This window comes from Idiotropiscis lumnitzeri, chromosome 7 (genome assembly GCF_059441095.1).
Source record: "Idiotropiscis lumnitzeri isolate Australia: NSW breed Sydney's pygmy pipehorse chromosome 7, RoL_Ilum_1.0, whole genome shotgun sequence".
Classification (NCBI taxonomy): Eukaryota; Metazoa; Chordata; class Actinopteri; order Syngnathiformes; family Syngnathidae; genus Idiotropiscis; species Idiotropiscis lumnitzeri.
The window spans coordinates 9,642,407-9,659,775 of record NC_142397.1 but is presented as its reverse complement, the minus strand read 5'-3'; the positions used below and the strand labels follow the sequence as shown (position 1 = coordinate 9,659,775).

Genomic DNA, 17,369 nt, shown 5'->3' with positions numbered 1-17,369 from the left:
CATTCTTATGAACAGATAGCTTTAGACCGGAAGTGACAAAATTACATTAAAATCCCGATGAACTTCTTTCACTGTAAATTATATAACACATATATGATTTGTGATATTCAAATACTTCCTTTGCGAGAGTCGGTGAATTCCTAAAACGTTTCAAATTGATAAATAAATCAATAATGAATAAAAGCTTGTATTTTGAAACAAACAGTAAGGAGAATGCGACTTCCGTGTTTGTAAAGCGCGTTTCCTTGCGCGTAAAAATTAACGTTCTTAAGGTTTCGGTAATCTGTTTCTGTCAAATTGTATGTTCTGTACGTCTTACATAGGTCACTTCTAGACGTTCAATGGGTGACTTTGAGACGCGAGCCACTTCCATTTTGGAGAAAATGGCGAATAGGGCTGTGATGGAAATGAGCAAAGTTGTTGTTGACCGCAACACGACGCAAGAAATGTCGCTGGGCGAGAACGACAGCACTCCAGTATCGACAGATAAAGTACAATTCATTACTTATTTTTATTAATGAACTTAATTATTGCTATTGTTTACATTTGTCTGGTTCCCCCTGCCCCTCCTTCCTGGGTGATCATAGAAATAGAATAGCTAGCTGGTGTAGCATCCGCGTTTAACTCACGAATAGACGCATTACAAAGAAATTCAAAGCTGACACGACTTAAAATATATTGACTCATTTGTTGAAACGCCACTTCAACCCTGTTTAGAAACATTTTCGGTCGCCGTTTTATGTCGGGGCAAGCACGGATTAATCTATTTGTTGTACGTCTACAAGTACGTCGGCCACATGTTAGCGACCGATTGTTGAAACCGGGTGACATCACTGCCAACAAGTTTCTTATTCAGCTATTCTTCTATTATACAATCCCCACCTTTAATCTTGTACTGAATACACAAATGCATTTTAATCGCCTTTTTGAAACAACCAGTCTCAAGTTTATTGTGGTCCCTATGAATTGATCCACATCTCCTGTCCACAATTAGGTGTTAGAAAACAGAGTTTAAAATATACAATGTGGTTTTCATGAAAATTGTCTTTAAAATGTTTTTCAAAAGTCATGAATTTGTATAAAACGTTACTAAAATGTTTATGAAAGTGATATTAAAAAGGAATATATAAGTATAATTTTGATCAAAACCATCTTCTATTTCAACAACGGGGGCTTTAAACGATTCTAGATTGGTTAGCATTTGAAGATAAACAGTCTTAAAAAGTTCTAAAAAGTCTTAAATTAGGTTAGTGATCTTAAAAGTTTCCAGGGGGAATGATTGGAACAAAGAAAGACAGTAAGGAAAGTGGTATGGAGGAAAGAAATCAGAAGGGGAAAAACAAATGCAATTAAATGAAACATTTTCTTTTTAAGTGTATACCTACTTTTGGCCCATCATGTATTTAAAATACCAATTATCTCAGGTGGTCCATCATGCCAACACCTTCATGACGTCGCTGGCACAAGAGGCAGCCAACAACATCTGCCAACTTTTCCAAGAATGTTCATCACTGCTGCACTTGCAAGTAAGTCACAAAATGCAATTATATTTGTTTTTTTTTCAGTTATATTTTTATTCTTGTGAGAAGCCAAAATTCAATTAATTGCTCAGCCCTACAAGGAGAGGGCTGATAATTAGTGAGAATTAGACTGTATTGTGCTTGATGGCTCTCTTTCCCTCTCATCTTCTGATTCCCCTAAGATGCCATTTTGTGTCTCACAAATCACAAATATGACTAATTAGAGTGCCCTTGATTAAGATTTCGGCCTGTGTGTAGGTGATGCAAGGGGAGGCGCAGTTGGAGGACCTGAAGAAGAAGCTTGAAGTGGCTGAAACAGCACTGGGTATGGTGCTGACAAGCACTGACACCCGGGTAGAGAAAGTGAAGGTGCAAGAGAAGGAAGTAGATGAAGAAGTCGGCCCGTCGGAAGGAGACACGCATAGCTCAGGTGACCTCTTCATGGTAATCCATTTTCATCAGTGAATATGGTGATGTGTTGTTCATGCTTTTCTTCCAGTAGAGGTGGGGTACAAAATGGCTGCAAATCATTAACTGTCTTGTTACTGACTCATTGACGTAATTTGTGTTTGCAGCTGTGTGTGGGGACATCAAGGACTCGGCCATCATTTACCTAACTTACAAGGTATCTAGATCATGTTGACTTCATCTCCTATTTTCTGCACTCAATTACTTTCCCAACACCACACAGAAGTTTCAATTTAGCAGCAACCCTTCATCTTAATAAGTGTGCCTTTAAAATGTTAGAAATCTGGAATTTACCTCCACCAAGGTACAAAAGAGTCTTAAAGTCTTACATTTGATAAGAATGACAATAAAATGTTATGAAAAAGTCTTGAATTGTTTCTATGGTCTCAAAAAGTTCCATAAAAAGTTCAATTTAATCTGAATAAAAAAAAAAAAAACTAATACCGATCTTAATAACATCCTAAAATAGGACAACGTACAACCGGCACTGACGCAGGGCACCTTTGTTGACCAGACGTTGTGTGCGTCCGCTCAGCAGGGAGGCAACTCGGAACTCAACGATCACGATGATCCAGAGCATCAGGTCAGGACGCATGACTCATATCACATAAATCATAATATTTATTATACTCTTATTTGTATTCAACATATCAGTATCTAATCAATTAGCAAATACATTCCCAGCTGTTGTGCTGCTTGAAATTATACAATTGAACTTAATTACTATTCCTATTAATAATCGGTAAAAGTAATTATTCTCTGATTTCTGTGTTTCTGCACAAAGCAGACCGATTGTCTTTTGTGGCTATTCAAAATAAGACATTTGTAAACATCTGCGTTTACCTTGGAAAACAATCACAAAACCTGTAATTGAATCAGTTTCATGTTGGTGAGTACAATCTCAAACTCGGGTGCTATTGCCTAAATAATCAACAATAATCGGTTAATAAACAGTAATGAGGAGGGGAAAAAAGGGAATAAAGAACAAGTAAACTACATTTTGTCCTTTCTTTCATGGGGCAGGAGCAAGAAGACGCCAATGACGGCGGCCACACGGACGGCACCAAACATGGTCTCCAAGCCGGCAAACCGAGCGTCAGGAAGTTGAGCATCCGGAACCCGAAAGCCCGCCAGGGAGCGCACAGCCAGCAGAAGAACTTCTCATGTTCAATATGCGGATCTGACTTCGCCTTGCGACGTAGCCTCAACGTGCACATGCGGCAGCACTCGGGTCAGTGCTCACATTATTGCGTTCTACATGTCTTCCGTCTGATTAAAAACGGTCTGAAAAAAGTCCTAAAAAAATCTTTAAAAAATGACTGTAAAAATTCTTAACTTTGATTAAAAGCAGCCCTGAAGTGAAATCAAACGCGTGCATTATACTTGAGTTGGGGAAACGTAAGACAACACAATATTTAGCATTCAGGTGGTGGAGTTATGTGTGGTTGCTTTAGTTAAACACCCGTGTAATTTTCTGTAATTTTATTTTCCTGTTTTTCCAGGCAAGCGTGCTCACATGTGCGACGTGTGTGGTAAGGGCTTCACACTCAAGCAGACCTTGTTGGACCACCTACGAATGCACAATGACGAGCGACCCTTTAAGTGCACGCAGTGCGACAAGAGCTTCTACCAAGCGCACGGCCTGAAGTTGCACCAGCGCTTGCACGTCGTCCGCCGTGAACGCATCAACCGCTGCCACTTTTGCAAGAAGACCTTCAGTGTCATCGGCAACTTGCGGCGCCACCTGCGCATCCACACAGGCGAGAAGCCCTTCAGCTGCGACACATGCGGGAAGAGCTTCAACCAGGCCGACACGCTCAAGAGCCACCAGAGGATCCACACGGGGGAGCGGCCATTTGGCTGCATAAGCTGCGGCAAAACCTTCATCCAGAAGAGCACCTTGGAAACGCACACCGACGCCTCCTCGCTGGTGTGCGTGGTTTGCGGCACCACGGCGAACTGCGTGGAGGCGCTGCGCGGCCACTTGCAAACGCACGCCGATGCCTTGCCATGTGCCTGCATGTTGTGCGGCCAGCGGCTGACCACGGCGGCGGAGTTGCGTCCGCACCAGCAGCGCCACCATATGGCGGGCGGTGAGCACGGCTGCACCATTTGCGGGAAGACATTCAAGTCAGCAAGCTACATGAAGATCCATTTCAAGGTACACATCGGAATCAAGCCGTTCTCCTGCGACATCTGCCTTCGCACCTTCTCACAGAAAAGCAGCCTGAAGACGCACAAGGTACCCTTTTTGTTATTTTTTCATATATATTATATATATTTTTATCATGTGTGTACTGAATATATTATCTCTGCAAAAATTATGTGATTTATACTGTAGATCACCTTCTCTGCCTCTTCATCTTCTTGATCTCAAAATACAATTCATAACAAACGAAATACCTGTCGGGTACATCTGAGCCGTTTTCATGTGCTTTCCAGGCGTTACACACAGGTGAGAAGCCGTTCGCCTGCAACACGTGTGACAAGCGCTTCAGCAACATGGGCAACCTAACCCGCCACCGCCGCGTCCACACGGGCGAGAAGCCGTACATCTGCGACGTGTGTGGCCGCAGATTCAACCAGAGTAACAGCCTGAAGGCCCACCAGCAGGTCCACACGGGCCACAATAGGTTCATATGCGACCGTTGTGGCAAGAGCTTCAGCTACAGGAGGAACCTCAAGCACCACAAATGTCCTTATTAATTTAATAACTGCCTGAATGGTTGAACTTAACTTGACGGTTGAATGGCGGCTTGCACCGAAGGGATGCATTCTTGCTTGTTGCTTTAAAGTAATATAGCAAAATACTGCACAGGCCTTGTGATTCTCCCTTGTACTACTGGAAAAGCCCAATCAATTGCAATTCTCAAAAAAATGAACTTCCTTCTGATCTACAGTAATACCAAACTAAAAAGAATTAAAATAAACCTGAAAAGCTCACATACTGTATTCTTTGATAAAATGAAAATGACATTTTCGGTATGATTATTGTTAGTTTTATAAACGTAAGATTTATTTTAGATAGATATTTTTTAAAGCATTTTTATTTTATTTCACTAAAATATTTTGTTCAATTTTCGTTTTTCGTTGACTATAATAATGTTGTCTTGGTTACAAGTGAGACCGAGCTTGCAGGTCTCCTCTGTAATTTGTAAAAGTCTTTTCTCATATAAATAAGTGCAAAATAGGCATATTATTAAAATAATGTAGTATTGTATTTCAGCGGGTGAATGCGTATTTTCTACAATAAAAAGGAAAGCAAACCCGAAAATGTTTCTTTTCTCTGGAGGCTACGACATGCAGGAGCGTCGATATGTGGTAAGAATGTCCTCATCACCAGAATCACGATGCGGCACTGGAGTCGCACAAATTAGACTCTTCAAAGGACAGTAAAGCAAAGACATGCGGTAGGCAAGTTGGGCAGTGCCGCCTCATGCTGACTCTTCTTTGTATGTGAAGACTAAAAGTTGAAAAAATATATTAACTTGTGAAATTTGTGGATTGGGGCCCTCGAGGATCGGAGTTGGTGACCCCTGCACTTAGTGGAAACGTCGGCTGGTTGTGGACGCAGGCATAGCCGCCATCTTGAACCGGGAGTCCTCGGCGAGTTCCTCAAAGGTAACTGGTTTTTATACGGATTGCTTTGTTAGAAACATTAGACATGCAGTTATGACACCTGACAAGCAAGTCATTTTAAAACCTGGCCTTTTATAACGTTAAATTAAGGTAAAGTGTCGACCAAATGTTTTTTTTTCATTTTACAAGACAGATCTGGAAAAAACAAACTTGAAACTTACATGAAACATTCTTGGTTTTTTTTTTTAGATATAATTTTATTGAAGCATTGAATAAAGGTCTATATTGATATGTAGACTAAAATTTTATTCTGGGTTCATATTTTTATTTCCGACGAGAATAGTGCCTCACCACTCGTGAACCTTTCCGCACTGTGACAATAAATGTCCTTGAATCATTCAATTTATGATTAAACGTGGTAGTTATGTTTAATTTAGGTTAATACTATATGGTGGCCTTTGGAGTGATGTTTTGAGAACATTGGCCAAAAATGCAGTCTCTTCAATTTTCATGACAACGGCACCATCTTCAATGGAACTGAAGATGGCAGTAGTGTGCAACAAATGCAGTGCCGTTCCAGTGTTTCCCAGACTGGATAAAGCACAGCCCAGGCACGTACGGTACGGTATTTCATATCAAATACTCTCGGCGAGGGCCATTATTTATTCTGATGTATGAACGGCAACAGGTGTATACACATTTTGTACCTTCTGCCATCCAATAGAAGAGCGTTTAATTGCTGCCACTATGTGTCACTGGCATACATAGGTGAGCAGATGCATTATTTGTAGCTAATAGATATTATTTTTTGGGCCAATCAAGTGAAATTGGGCCGCAAGTGTTTGTCTGGTGTAAGCCATAGCAGCCAAATAAAAACAGCCAGAAAGTGCCATTTTGCATATTGTTTTCTGTATTCTTTACATTGTTATATAAACAATTAGGATGACATATGTGGTACAAAGCGTTCGTCTATGTATGTTTTACTGGAATGTATAAATTTTCAGGCAGGTTTTACAGGAAATGAGATGATTACAAAATGCTGTATGTTCGACTACTTTGTGTTTTAAAACTACTGTTATAAAATAAAGGTTTTACATGCAGCTCTTGCCTTTTCCTGCTACATAAGCCTTTCAGTGTTAAAAGAAACTGTTTTGCTTCATGGAAATGTGTTTGAGGAATGATGGTTGTCTTAGCACACAGCCTTGTGGAACCCCATTGATATTTGCTTGTAGATGCAATATCTGTGATCTGAGCATGTAAAAAGTGTGATATTTGTCTTAAATGTCAATTTCGTTATTTTAAAAAACAACAGCAATGTTATGTTGTTGTTAAAACATCAAAAGATTTTGATGACATTATTTTCATGCCCTCTGTCCGAGCTGACCACATGCCTCTCATAGCCTGCTGGATGTATTGATGATTCCGCATCGACTATTTTTTTTTTTTGCCCTCTAATTGCTTTATCCACAGCTGACCGGACGTTTCTGCTGTTACATGGAAATATGGATGTTCTTTCCTTTCCAGCATCGATCCCCACTGTCAGAGCGGCGAGCTCTCTGCTGTCCACTTTGTAAGCTTCTCTGACAGAACACAGCGGTGCTTTGGACTCGTTTATTTGACTTGCAATTACTTTTTAGGTTCAAGAGTCATAACCAAGAGGCGACGAGTGAAGGATGAGGCCTTGGGTCAGGTCCATAAGATCCAGATCGGTCCAGGTAAGACACCATATAAAATCTGATTAGATTCTCAATAGTGTTCACACATACACATTTAAATGCATTCAAAGGCAGGAATATTTTTTTGGATTTTAGCTAGTCCAGATAAAAGTTCTAGGCTGTATCCAATGTGTGCGGTAACCAAAAGTGGGGCCAGTCATTCATCTTGTTTTTTTTTTAATTATTTAGTGGGCACACCAACATAGTCAAGTCATAATTACAGTAAACCTTTTTAGGAAAAAACGCTTGTTACAATAAAAACATGCATATAAAACAACCATGCCCTGTGGTTGGCTGGCAACCAGTCCAGGGTGTACCCCGCCTACTGCCCGAGGACAGCTGGGATAGGATCAAGCACGTCCGCGAGCCTCGTGAGGAGAAGCGGCTCGGATAATGGATGGATATAAAACAACCAAATGAAAAATGGCGTAAACACCATTCCGAATGTACGTCTCGTAAACCGAGGGCTTAAATGGATGACTTTTTAATGTGTTACAAAGGGAAAAAAGAAAATGCAATACAGTAGGTATGTACGCGAGGGGTGCCAAAACTAAGGCACAGTGTAGTTTTTAAAATTGTTTCAATTTTATTACATTTTAATTTATCATTACAATTACTTTTATTAACCAGATTAACCTCACAAAAGTCAAAGTGGGGTTTTAAGCAATGGATAGATTTTTTTTTTGTGTGTGTGCGCAGATCTGGTGGAGACCCTAAAAGTGGCAAAAATTAAATTAGTAAATTCCTTTACCGTATTCCCTTGTCGCTCTTTCCTTCTATCCTTTTCTCGCTTCCATCCTAGTTTCCTCCTGCCCTACCATCCTTTTTTCTTTCTTCTCAAACCTTACTCCCTTTTCTTCATTCCTTTCATATAATCCTTGACCAAACCTTTTTCCTTTCATACTATTCCCACATTTCAAACATCATCCTTCGTTTTCTACCTTCTTTTCATACGATGTATTCTTGACCCAAACTTTCTCCTTCCTCCCTCTTTCTTTCACAATATCTTTCAGCCAACCATTCCTCCATCCTTTTGTACTTCCTTCTTTAATGTTTCGCACCCTTCCTTCCTTCCTTTAATGTATCCTACCGTGATAACTCCCTTTCTTATATACTATACTTTATCCAACCTTCCATCCAGCCAACCTTCCTACCTTTCCTAGGCATCTTTCTTTTCATTCCAACCTTTGATCTGTCCTCCCTTCCGTTTATACCCGTCCGTCTTATTCACTCTCTTTAAGGGGGAGTTAGGTCAAAAATGTTCTTTATCGTAAATATTTTCAATGGCCCCTCACGAGTCTAAACACAATATTCTGCTTATTATTATTGCATTAGTGAAATATGAACTAAGCAGCAAAAGCCACCCATATTTATCCATCTCAATGGTTGGCTGAAAATGACAGCCTTAGGCACTGTGATGTCATTTTCAGTTGACAAGTCGCAAACTGGCCCCACCTCTGTGATGCATAAAAACAGGTGGGTTTTTCTACTTAATACATTTTCCACAAACACAATATTAATCAGAATGCCATGTTTAGACTATTGGACATATTATTATGAGCGCCTTTTTTACTTGACTTCCCCCTTTAAATAATTATTTTGCTCAAAGACAGCTGGGATAGGCCCCTACGCGCCCGCACCTCTTTTGAGGATAAACAGATTGGACGATGGATGGATGGCCAAATAACCACGCGGTTTTTGAGAGCCATGTGAACATTTTCGATTACGAGGTGAATTTGAACGCATCGACAAGGTGGGAGACTAATGCATGCCAATTACGAGGCGTCACTGAACACATCGCGGCCATTGTCAGAGGAGGGAGGAGAAGAGGGAGAGTCAGCCTGTCTTCCCCTTTTACCGTCATCACAGTGGACGTCCGTCGGCCTCATTCTATGGTCTTAAACTAACGGCCCGGTAACGAAGGACTCTGTTAAGTGTCGAAAATACGCTGCGGGGGAGATATTAGCCTTTTGCTTTGAAGCCGCACGACCGCCAGACACCGGCTACTTTCCATTCGCCGCATCCAGAAGCTTCAAGAGGCGTTCTTCATGAGAAGCAGCCCCCCCCCCGTACATTAATGGAAAAGTGGACTCTAGGTTTGTTGCCGTGACAATTCCAAATCTTATTCGACGCCTTTGTAAAGCCTGGAACTAAAGCGGCTTGCCCGTTAGCCAGCTAGCCTCTTAGCCCGCTGCGGGTTCGCTCCCGTATCTCTCGGTGTTACTGAGGACATTTGCTTCTTAACCTCCGAGATCATCTTGTTAGCGACGCCGTCTGTCCAACGGAATGCGGCGATAGAGCTGGAGGGCTGGGAGTCCTCATTAAGTGGAGGGGCAAAAGTCGGGCCCCTGTGTGCAGTATTTCTTGTTTTTCTCGATGATGCTGAGTTGGTGGAGCTGCGTGGAGCTCACTGGACTCTTTACCGTGCTGCCTTCATGGACCGTCACCATGAAGATTGTATGAGAGACCCCCCTTTTTTCCTCCCTCAAATACGCTGCGTCTGCTGTTATTGACAGCCAGAGGGTGACTTGTCTGGCCCCGTGTGTACACTACACACAACAGTCTGCTCATTTCCCTTCTCCTGACCGGAATCGCTCTCAGGGACGAAAATGTCTTTATTACGGGCCGCACTGCCCGGAAACGAGCGGAACCCGGATCATGTAAGTGCACATCATACACACAAACACACACACACAGGGGATGAAACGTTTAGAAAGTCATGTGTCCCATCCTGTCCATTCTGAGCTATGACGCACCCCCACTACCAACCATGCCCAAAAGCCAATCAATATTTAATCCACTTGATGCAAGACCACCCTGAACTAACCCACTCAGTCCCCCATTATCCCTAAAAAATCATTTGTCTCTGAAGCACGCGCAGAGTAAACCGTATGACCAGAAATATTGCCGTGTAAGTGTAGTCTGGATATTGTGAAAAAGTACACAATACATGCACTAAAAGTACACAAATAACACTGACGTTTTTTAACCATTTACACATTTGAAATTGTGAACAGAAACAAGTGGTATGATTTATTTATTTTTCCCCTGGATGCTTACAGAGATCCCACTAAATTGAGTTGAGTTGCTTCACACTGACATTTTCCGTAACATGTTTGAAGTAGAGTTCTAATTTTCTAGAGTTTATTTACCATCCGAGGCAACTAAAAAGTGAAATATGGCACTGTAGGTCTGTAGACATACAATTTGACTTTTACAGTTTGACTAGTTGATTATTTGACATTGCCTTGCACATGGATGGTAAAAGCCAATTTTCTGTATTTTCACAATAATGTTGGTGACATCACTGATTCACAGACTAGAAGATATAAAATTATTTATTTTAGCTGCTATCTTGGGTAATGGTACAGTGCCTTATACAGCCCTGGGAAATGAAAAATCATATTTGGACTCATTTTAAGAGTGACGAGTAATATTTTCTAATTAGACTTATCCCTCTTGGCAGATCACTTTTCTAAAAACAGGTTTAAAGATATGATTCTCGTGAACGGGGGCAAAGTCACAAGCCATGGTAGTGAGCAACCTTACAATGGTAACAGCTGTGGTGCTTAAGGTCCTCACCGTATTCCTTTCCAGCCATTTTCATGTTCCTTGTCAGTTTTCATGACCATTCACAAGCTCATCTAATTCTGCTTAATTATTAGAAATAATTATTCCACGGTTAAAGTGTGACCGTCAAACGCATTTCAATCATACAGAAAGTCGTTTATTCTTTCTTAGTCATAGCTTCAATAGCGTGACCTTTCCATATGATGACAGGTTTATCTTTACAGTTGTTACTGCGGGACTGAAATATTTTGCTCAAGGCGAGTCGTGAGATTTGATCTGCGTGTGTAAAGGAAGCCCCAAAGTGGGCGTGGCTTAATGCCTGTGTGCACATGCATGGCTTTGTTGTGTTTCCTCTACAAAATCCACTCTGTGAGACCATGTTGTTTTCATTTCATTGTTAATCGAGTAAATAGACAAATTGAGGACATTCCAATTCTCCAAATACCCCCCCTCATAAAATGCCAGTCGCGCATGGCCACATATTTGGTTGTCATGCCGATCATAAGTCGACCCCAAAAGAAGTCTGCTCGAAAGGACCGAGGAAGTATGCCAATTTGGTTCAAAGCAGCCTGTTTAGATTTATGATGACTCTTGTTAACGCCTTCTGAAATGTTTTAAAATTTCAGTCCCTGAAGCCAGTTTCACTTAACAGTATCAATCACTAGCATGGTTAAGTATGTCAGTCATGAGTTGCCTGGATCAACAAAGGAAGTCTGCCATTTGGGTTCTGCAGAGAAACATTATTAGGAGCCCTTTAAAGATGAACTCATCCTTGATATTTTTTCCGATACCCTCCAAACAAGTCTGGCGCACCTCCCAACCAGCTGCTTTAATTTCCCTTTTATGTTTCCTGGACTCACATATTAAAGTCACAGACTTGCTGTCACAATTTGTTAGCCTGCGCTAGTGCCGCACCTCAGGCCCATCATGTGCCCCGCTGAGGCCCAGCCAGCCATGTATGACGCCTATAAACTTTGATATGCGGTGACCTATATTTTGCAGTTTTGTTTTTCACCCGGACTGCACGGTAAGGTCAGAGAAGTGGGACAGTCGTTGCAGCATTTCCGTCTTAAAGCTTGCACTCTCTGAGGTGATTGAGGTGCCATCTGTTTGCTCTTAGCGTCTCCTACCAAGATCGCCACCTGAAAGTCGAGACACAATGCAGCTATGAGTGTTTAGGAGTGCTGATACACTTCCAGAAATTTATATGACAAAGCTCTCTCCTTGGAAGTGTAGTTCCTTGTGATTGTGACATTTTTTCACATCACATTTGGCAGCTGTGGCATTTTTCAAGTTCTGTTTTCTGTTCGTAAACGGCAACATCATGCTGTTTGGAATTGTCTGTCTGGTGGACTGGATATTTTTTACTGAAACTTTTCACTCAAGCATAGAAGGGGTTACCCAAGTAGCAGATCAAATATACTCAAAACCAACCAAAACCATTGCACTTAGATTCATGTGGCCATTCCAACTAGACTTAGCATTTTGACAGTGTTATTTTTTATTATTATGTTATTTATTTAGTCCTGTTGCTCCTTTTTGTTGTCTCTTCGGTGTAGTGCACGTTAAAGCTGAACGATTAATTGCCTTTGCAATATAATCACGGTTTGAGAGAGCAATTTTGTAATCGCAAAGGCTGCGGTTTAAATGGTCATCACTTTATTGACCGCAGAGCAGGTAGTAGTTAGAGGGGGGGCTCCAGAGAACGCTTAACTGCCGCACTATGTACGGAAAAAAACCCTCACCGTGTACGCGTGTTGAATATTTTCTTGATCTTTTGGCTGCCTTCGTAAATTAGAGCGCATGTGTGAGGAAGTGTCTGATGGCTTGACTTTGATTTAACTGTTTCCAAAGTATGATCTCACTCACTCACTCACACACACATGCACGCACACCCACGCCCACACACGATTGTATGCTGCTGGAGCCACTTCAAACAAAAATGCATCTTTGCAAACTTCTCAAGTGGTCAAATATTACGAGGATGAATTCGGCCTTATGTTTTCAAACCAAAAGACTGACGAAAAGATGTTAAATCATGAGACGTCGCTGAGTGGTAATGGCCGCCAGCGCTTGATTACTACGGCATGTAAGCATTATCTTTTTGTCGTAAGGTGTTACTTACTTGAGATTTATGTTTTATTCATTTATCGGTCTATGTAAGAAATTGTGTGATTAAGAAGTGCAGTCCACGTCAAAGTGATATGTTGGAAGTGGCAAAGCGACTGATTTGTTTACATTACTGTTGTAATCTGCATTTGAGTTTGTGCCATCCAACACACCTGTATGGCAGAATTATGTTGTCGTGGTGAACTCTTAACAAACGCCATGTCAAAATATTTAGTAATATTTAGTGCAATTGTGATAGCTAAACTGTCTTGAGTATTGATTAATTTCTCATTAGCCTTTACCTCAGTATTCTATGATTCATAACAGATTGGGTATTGATTGTTGTAATAAAGATTAATTGTTGAAAAATAATTTAGAAAAGGATGTTGAAATTTTTTTTTTAATTTTTAGGAAAATAATCGCAATTAGATTATTTTCCGTAATTGTTCAGTCCTTGTACACGCCATGAGCCAAATAGCACATTGACTAAACGCCACCCTTTAACTAGGCAGACTGACTGATTACAAGTTTGACGATACTCATTAGAGGACACACCTTAGTTTAACATTTCCCAATGGTCAAATTACTTTCAGTCTTTTCTAGGGCTGCCATCAAGAATGATGGCCTTTTTTATTATTATCATTTTTTAAAGTCTTTTTGTTGAACTATAATTCAAAAGCAATGTCGTTATTGCCGCTTTTATCCGTTTCAATTTATTTCAGTGACCATTGTTGTTTTTTTTTCTTTCATAAGCAGAGTAGTGCCATCAATTTGGTCAATCTTTGCCTATGTTGGTGAGCGCAGTAGTCCAAGTTTTATGGGACTCAAAACTTTTTTTCTACACTTAATAAGTATTAATACATTTCTATGTTTATTTCTTCGACAAACATGTTTCCAAATCTGACTACTGACTGCATTGTTGCTAGTCTGTTTCAGGTTGAGTGACAGATGAGCGCACATTCTGTAGTGATACATGACTTTAGTGTGCCAAGTTTGCACGTGTGATACGTTTGAGCGGTGCTGTCAAGCTTAAAGCGGCAAGCGTGTTTTCACCTTTACATAATACAAAAAGACATTCCAAATGAGCATGTCAATGCCTTTCGGGATCTTACGTCGGCTTCAAGTGTCATGCGTGCTACTGAAAAATGCAATGACAACGCAACTACTACTCAGACTGTACGTACAGTGTAAAACTGGTCTGATGCTGAGTCACGCTAGTGACATAAATGGGTCAAATGTTGACTTGGTTCTCGTACATGCGCACGGAAAACGTATAATAATTGTGATTTTTTTTTTCCCCTCCATATTGACATTACAATTTAATATACGGTTATTTTTTGTTTTCTTTTCTGAAGGTAAGGCTGACACTAAAATAAAGGCGCACAAACCATGAATTAATATGAATATGAAGTTTATTTATGTACTTCAATTAGACTTACAAAACACTTTGATTTGCAGTCTTTAAAGTGTTCACTAGAACAACTTTGCAAATACAAGTCATTAAGTCATAAATCAAATTGCAATACTAATCCCCACATGTGTTTTTTACCGTCTCAACTTTTGTCACTGCTTAAATGTGACACGTTTGCTGTCATCGCTCAGACAGGAAGTGATGCAAAAGAAATGTTGTGGTTCTTTCCATTGCTATAAGGACTTCAGTCGTATTAGTGACGAGACAAAAGTGTTGGTACGTCTGAAAAGGGAAGAAAATGTGAAGTTGCTCAACACTAACACCTTTTGGGTTTGGCTCTCAATTGCCTGGCAACAGTTGACGTATGTTGTTGTCACAACAACGATGCAACACAACGCCGTGACAATCAATCAAATTCATTAACAAAATGGATGTGACTTGTTAAATAACACCCTGTGTCAAGCGGTGACTCACCCGCGTCTATTTTCATCATGCCGAGAGACGCTCGCTGTTTGTGTGAGCATACGAAAGTTAATGTTTGTGAGCGATAGAGATTTTCTGTACGCGTGTGCGTGTGTGTGCGTGTGTGGGGGTGTGTGTGCGTGTGTGTGAGAGAGGGTATTTGTGGACTGTATTGTGAGTGAGTGAACGACCTGGGAGGAAAAGGAAGCTGGTGTTCATGCAGCAAGTGTGGGAGGAAAACTCAAGGTTACGCTATTGCTTCAGCTGGGTCATGACGTCACACTTCCTATAGTCCACGCGTTTCCTGTTACACTCACGCAAACACACACTGTGTGACAGCCAGACACTTCCTTGTACCAATGTCACTGTTCCTTTTTTTTTTTTTTTATCGTATGTCAGATGTTATTGGTGGAAGGCATCGTTAATTGCGCAAAGGCCTTTATCTCCAAAACTCCTGGACTTGCCTTCTCTTGCCTTCTTGTCGTATGCCAAACAATTCCTTTTAACCAGCCATTACATTACAATACATCTTTATTTATATAGCGAGTTGGTGTTGAACGCCTCTTGCCTGAAGACAGCAGGGACAAGAGTTGCCTGTTTTGTGGGGGGACAATTGGGTGTGGCGGCGGGCGATGAAAGCTCAAATTGATGTGAGGTCACCCAAAATAAAGATGGTGCCAAGGGACAAAAGAGACGAAGCGGATGGGAGGCAAATTGCTTTGTGTGGGGGAGGGGTATAATAGGGGGATGGGATAGGAAATGAAGGTGAAAGAGGATAAAAGTATGTATATGATGAATGATGTGTACATAATTCATGTTTTTATATTCATAAATAATTGATTAATACCTCATCTACACACCCCACTGTTTTTCCACTTTTATGCAAATTTATTTCTCCTTCTCATAAAGGGGTCTTGTGTGTAAAATTTTGACAAGAGAAAATTAATTTAATCACTTTAGAATAGAGCTCCAGTACACTGAAATGTGGAAAAAATGAAATCACTGCATATACTTTGCAGATGCTATGAATAATATGCTGAAGTTTGCTGCCCAGTGAGTCTTTTCTGATACTGAGTGTCCTTCTGTTGTCTCCTCAGCACACCTCGCTGTCCACCAGCCGCTCGGATAAGGGCTCGGGCTGGTCCAGCCGCTCGCTGGGTGCCCGATGCCGCAACTCCATCGCACTGTGCTCAGATGAACAGCCGCACATCGGAAACTACCGGCTGCTCAAAACCATCGGCAAGGGCAACTTTGCCAAGGTCAAACTGGCGCGACACATCCTGACGGGTAGAGAGGTGTGTTTTTGGAAGAAGGGCAGTTCATGGGTGGATTTACAGTAAAAGCTACATCCCATTTTATGTCCACATACATTTCACGTGACACACACGAACACAATAGTAAGTGCACAAAAACAAGTTAGCAATAATGAAACCACAAACCAAAAAAAAGAACATCAACTCAAGGTGTATGAAATGTCTTTCGACCTCTAATGCAGCATAATTACATCGTATTTAATGTCTATACATCAGTAATGGGCCTGATTGTGATGTGTGCCGTGAAACATCGGATGCTTTGATCAATATTTCTGCAAATTTAACTTGTTCAAAAAAATTAAGAAAAAGAAAACATCCTGTCATATGAGCGTTGTTCTGCCGCACACACACACACATGACTCCTCCAGAGTGGTGTTGTTCTGTTGGCTTGACAAGGTCACTGTTGATCCTTGTTAGTTTGTGGTATTCACTTCTTGTCTTTTTTCCCAGTCAAACAACTGTAGCTTGTTTGTTTTCTCCAAATTGTGACAATCTTCATGGAACCTCCTGCTTTTTTATGGTCATTGACTTCTGTTCCTTTTTTTTGTTGTTTAGGTTGCAATAAAAATCATTGATAAAACACAACTCAATCCTTCAAGTCTACAAAAGGTGAGTGGATTTTATTTTATTTAATGAATATTGCTCTGGTTTAAAATTCATTTCCAGTTTTATTTTATTTTTGTCATTTTAGTATTTATTTTCTCACATATTTATGGTCTTTAGAATTTGGAGGTACTTTAATTTTTTTGTTAATATTTTTATATATTTATCATTTAATTTGTATACTGTATCATTTTGTTTAGATAGGCCATAATGTCTAATAGAAAAAAAAGTGCTTTGCCAGCATCTTCTGACATTTGTCTGCAAATACTGCTTAAACCTTTTTGGGGTGGGTGTCGCCTTTCAATTATGGTCTACCTTTCACCATTCGCAGTAGGACTTTGTCTCTTTGTCACCCGTGAATAGCAGCGGTTCACTGTAGACTCGTTATCTCAAACAAGGCGTCTGTCTGTTTTATTCCTGTGAAGTGTTTCCGAGTGCAGACCTCCACCAAGGCAGCGGCTCATATCAGCAATTTCGTTGTTAGTCCAGATCAATAAGTTTTTATGTTACTCTGCTTGTAGATGTACCAACCGGACCAAAACCATACAATAACCTCCTTGAGGGAGATAATAAGAAGCACTGTATTGTGTTAACTGTCTGCTTTTCATGTCTCAGCACG

At 40.7% G+C, this 17,369-nt stretch overlaps 2 protein-coding genes across 8 annotated transcripts in view; both read left to right on the top strand.

The window, feature by feature from the left end:
* The first annotated feature begins 164 nt into the window (after positions 1 to 164).
* Positions 165 to 5,080, top strand: LOC148333478 (uncharacterized). The gene is made up of 8 exons (XM_088300386.1): positions 165 to 491; positions 1,425 to 1,526; positions 1,779 to 1,950; positions 2,096 to 2,145; positions 2,458 to 2,571; positions 3,012 to 3,219; positions 3,491 to 4,230; positions 4,431 to 5,080. Exons 1-8 carry the CDS (start codon positions 342 to 344, stop codon positions 4,692 to 4,694), a joined length of 1,800 nt encoding a protein of 599 aa, XP_088156512.1. The 5' UTR covers positions 165 to 341; the 3' UTR covers positions 4,695 to 5,080.
* Positions 5,081 to 7,124: 2,044 nt separating this feature from the next.
* The window catches only part of mark4b (MAP/microtubule affinity-regulating kinase 4b), a 32,538-nt gene continuing 22,293 nt past the window's right edge, over positions 7,125 to 17,369 (top strand). For 2 of the 7 annotated variants that reach the window (XM_088300307.1, XM_088300309.1), the window contains exons 1-3: positions 8,944 to 9,942; positions 15,932 to 16,129; positions 16,703 to 16,756. In XM_088300307.1, the coding sequence (XP_088156433.1) occupies positions 9,892 to 9,942; positions 15,932 to 16,129; positions 16,703 to 16,756 (303 nt within the window). In that variant the 5' untranslated portion in view covers positions 8,944 to 9,891. Of the gene's footprint in view, positions 7,283 to 8,942; positions 9,943 to 15,931; positions 16,130 to 16,702; positions 16,757 to 17,369 lie in introns of those variants that run through there. The other 5 variants (XM_088300308.1, XM_088300310.1, XM_088300306.1 and 2 more) reach the window with 4 other exon arrangements.